We start from the raw sequence: 545 nt of genomic DNA on the forward strand, positions 1-545 counted from the left end.
TGGTGGGAGCCGCGGTGCCCGGCGGTGATTTCTGGCAGGGAGGGTCTGGGACCCATGGGCTTCGCTCCGGGCGGGGAGGGGTGCGGGTCCTGCTGCCCCACGGGGAGAGGAGGCAGAGCTGGGAGTCTGTTTTGGGATGGGGGTGAGGCCGTGGCCTCTTGGGTCACTTGCGGGGAGAGAGGCAGAACGGGTTCATTTCCAGCGTCTTTGCTGAATCACTGTGATCCGGTGGAGAGTTCTTTTACCACGAACTCGTTGGCTCCTCTGGGATGGAAACGGCTGTTTCTCGGCTCTTGCTGAAGCCCTGAATCCCATTCTGGGCTTTCGGGGGGGATCTTGATGGGATTTCTGTCCCATCTTGCTGTCACTCCTTGGTCCGTGTGTGTGCTAAGCCCCATCAGTGTGTGCAGGGAGGCTCGGTGTTTCTGACACCTGCCTGCCGCCAAAACTGTTCAGAGGCGTTGTTTCCTCATTGGAAAAACACTGGTTAATATCACAGAAACAAAGTACATGGATAAACCCGAATTATTATCACAAGTCCTGAA

General features: G+C 56.7%; 1 protein-coding gene across 1 annotated transcript in view; it reads right to left on the bottom strand.

Moving 5' to 3' along the window:
* PDHB (pyruvate dehydrogenase (lipoamide) beta) overlaps positions 1 to 315 on the bottom strand; it is a 5,727-nt gene extending 5,412 nt beyond the window's left edge. The window contains exon 1 of the mRNA XM_017732325.1: positions 246 to 315. Coding sequence (XP_017587814.1) covers positions 246 to 315 — 70 coding nt within the window. The remainder of the gene's footprint in view (positions 1 to 245) is intronic.
* Between the last annotated feature and the right edge of the window lie 230 nt (positions 316 to 545).

This window comes from Corvus brachyrhynchos, unplaced genomic scaffold (assembly GCF_000691975.1).
Source record: "Corvus brachyrhynchos isolate BGI_N302 unplaced genomic scaffold, ASM69197v1 scaffold4, whole genome shotgun sequence".
NCBI lineage: Eukaryota > Metazoa > Chordata > Aves > Passeriformes > Corvidae > Corvus > Corvus brachyrhynchos.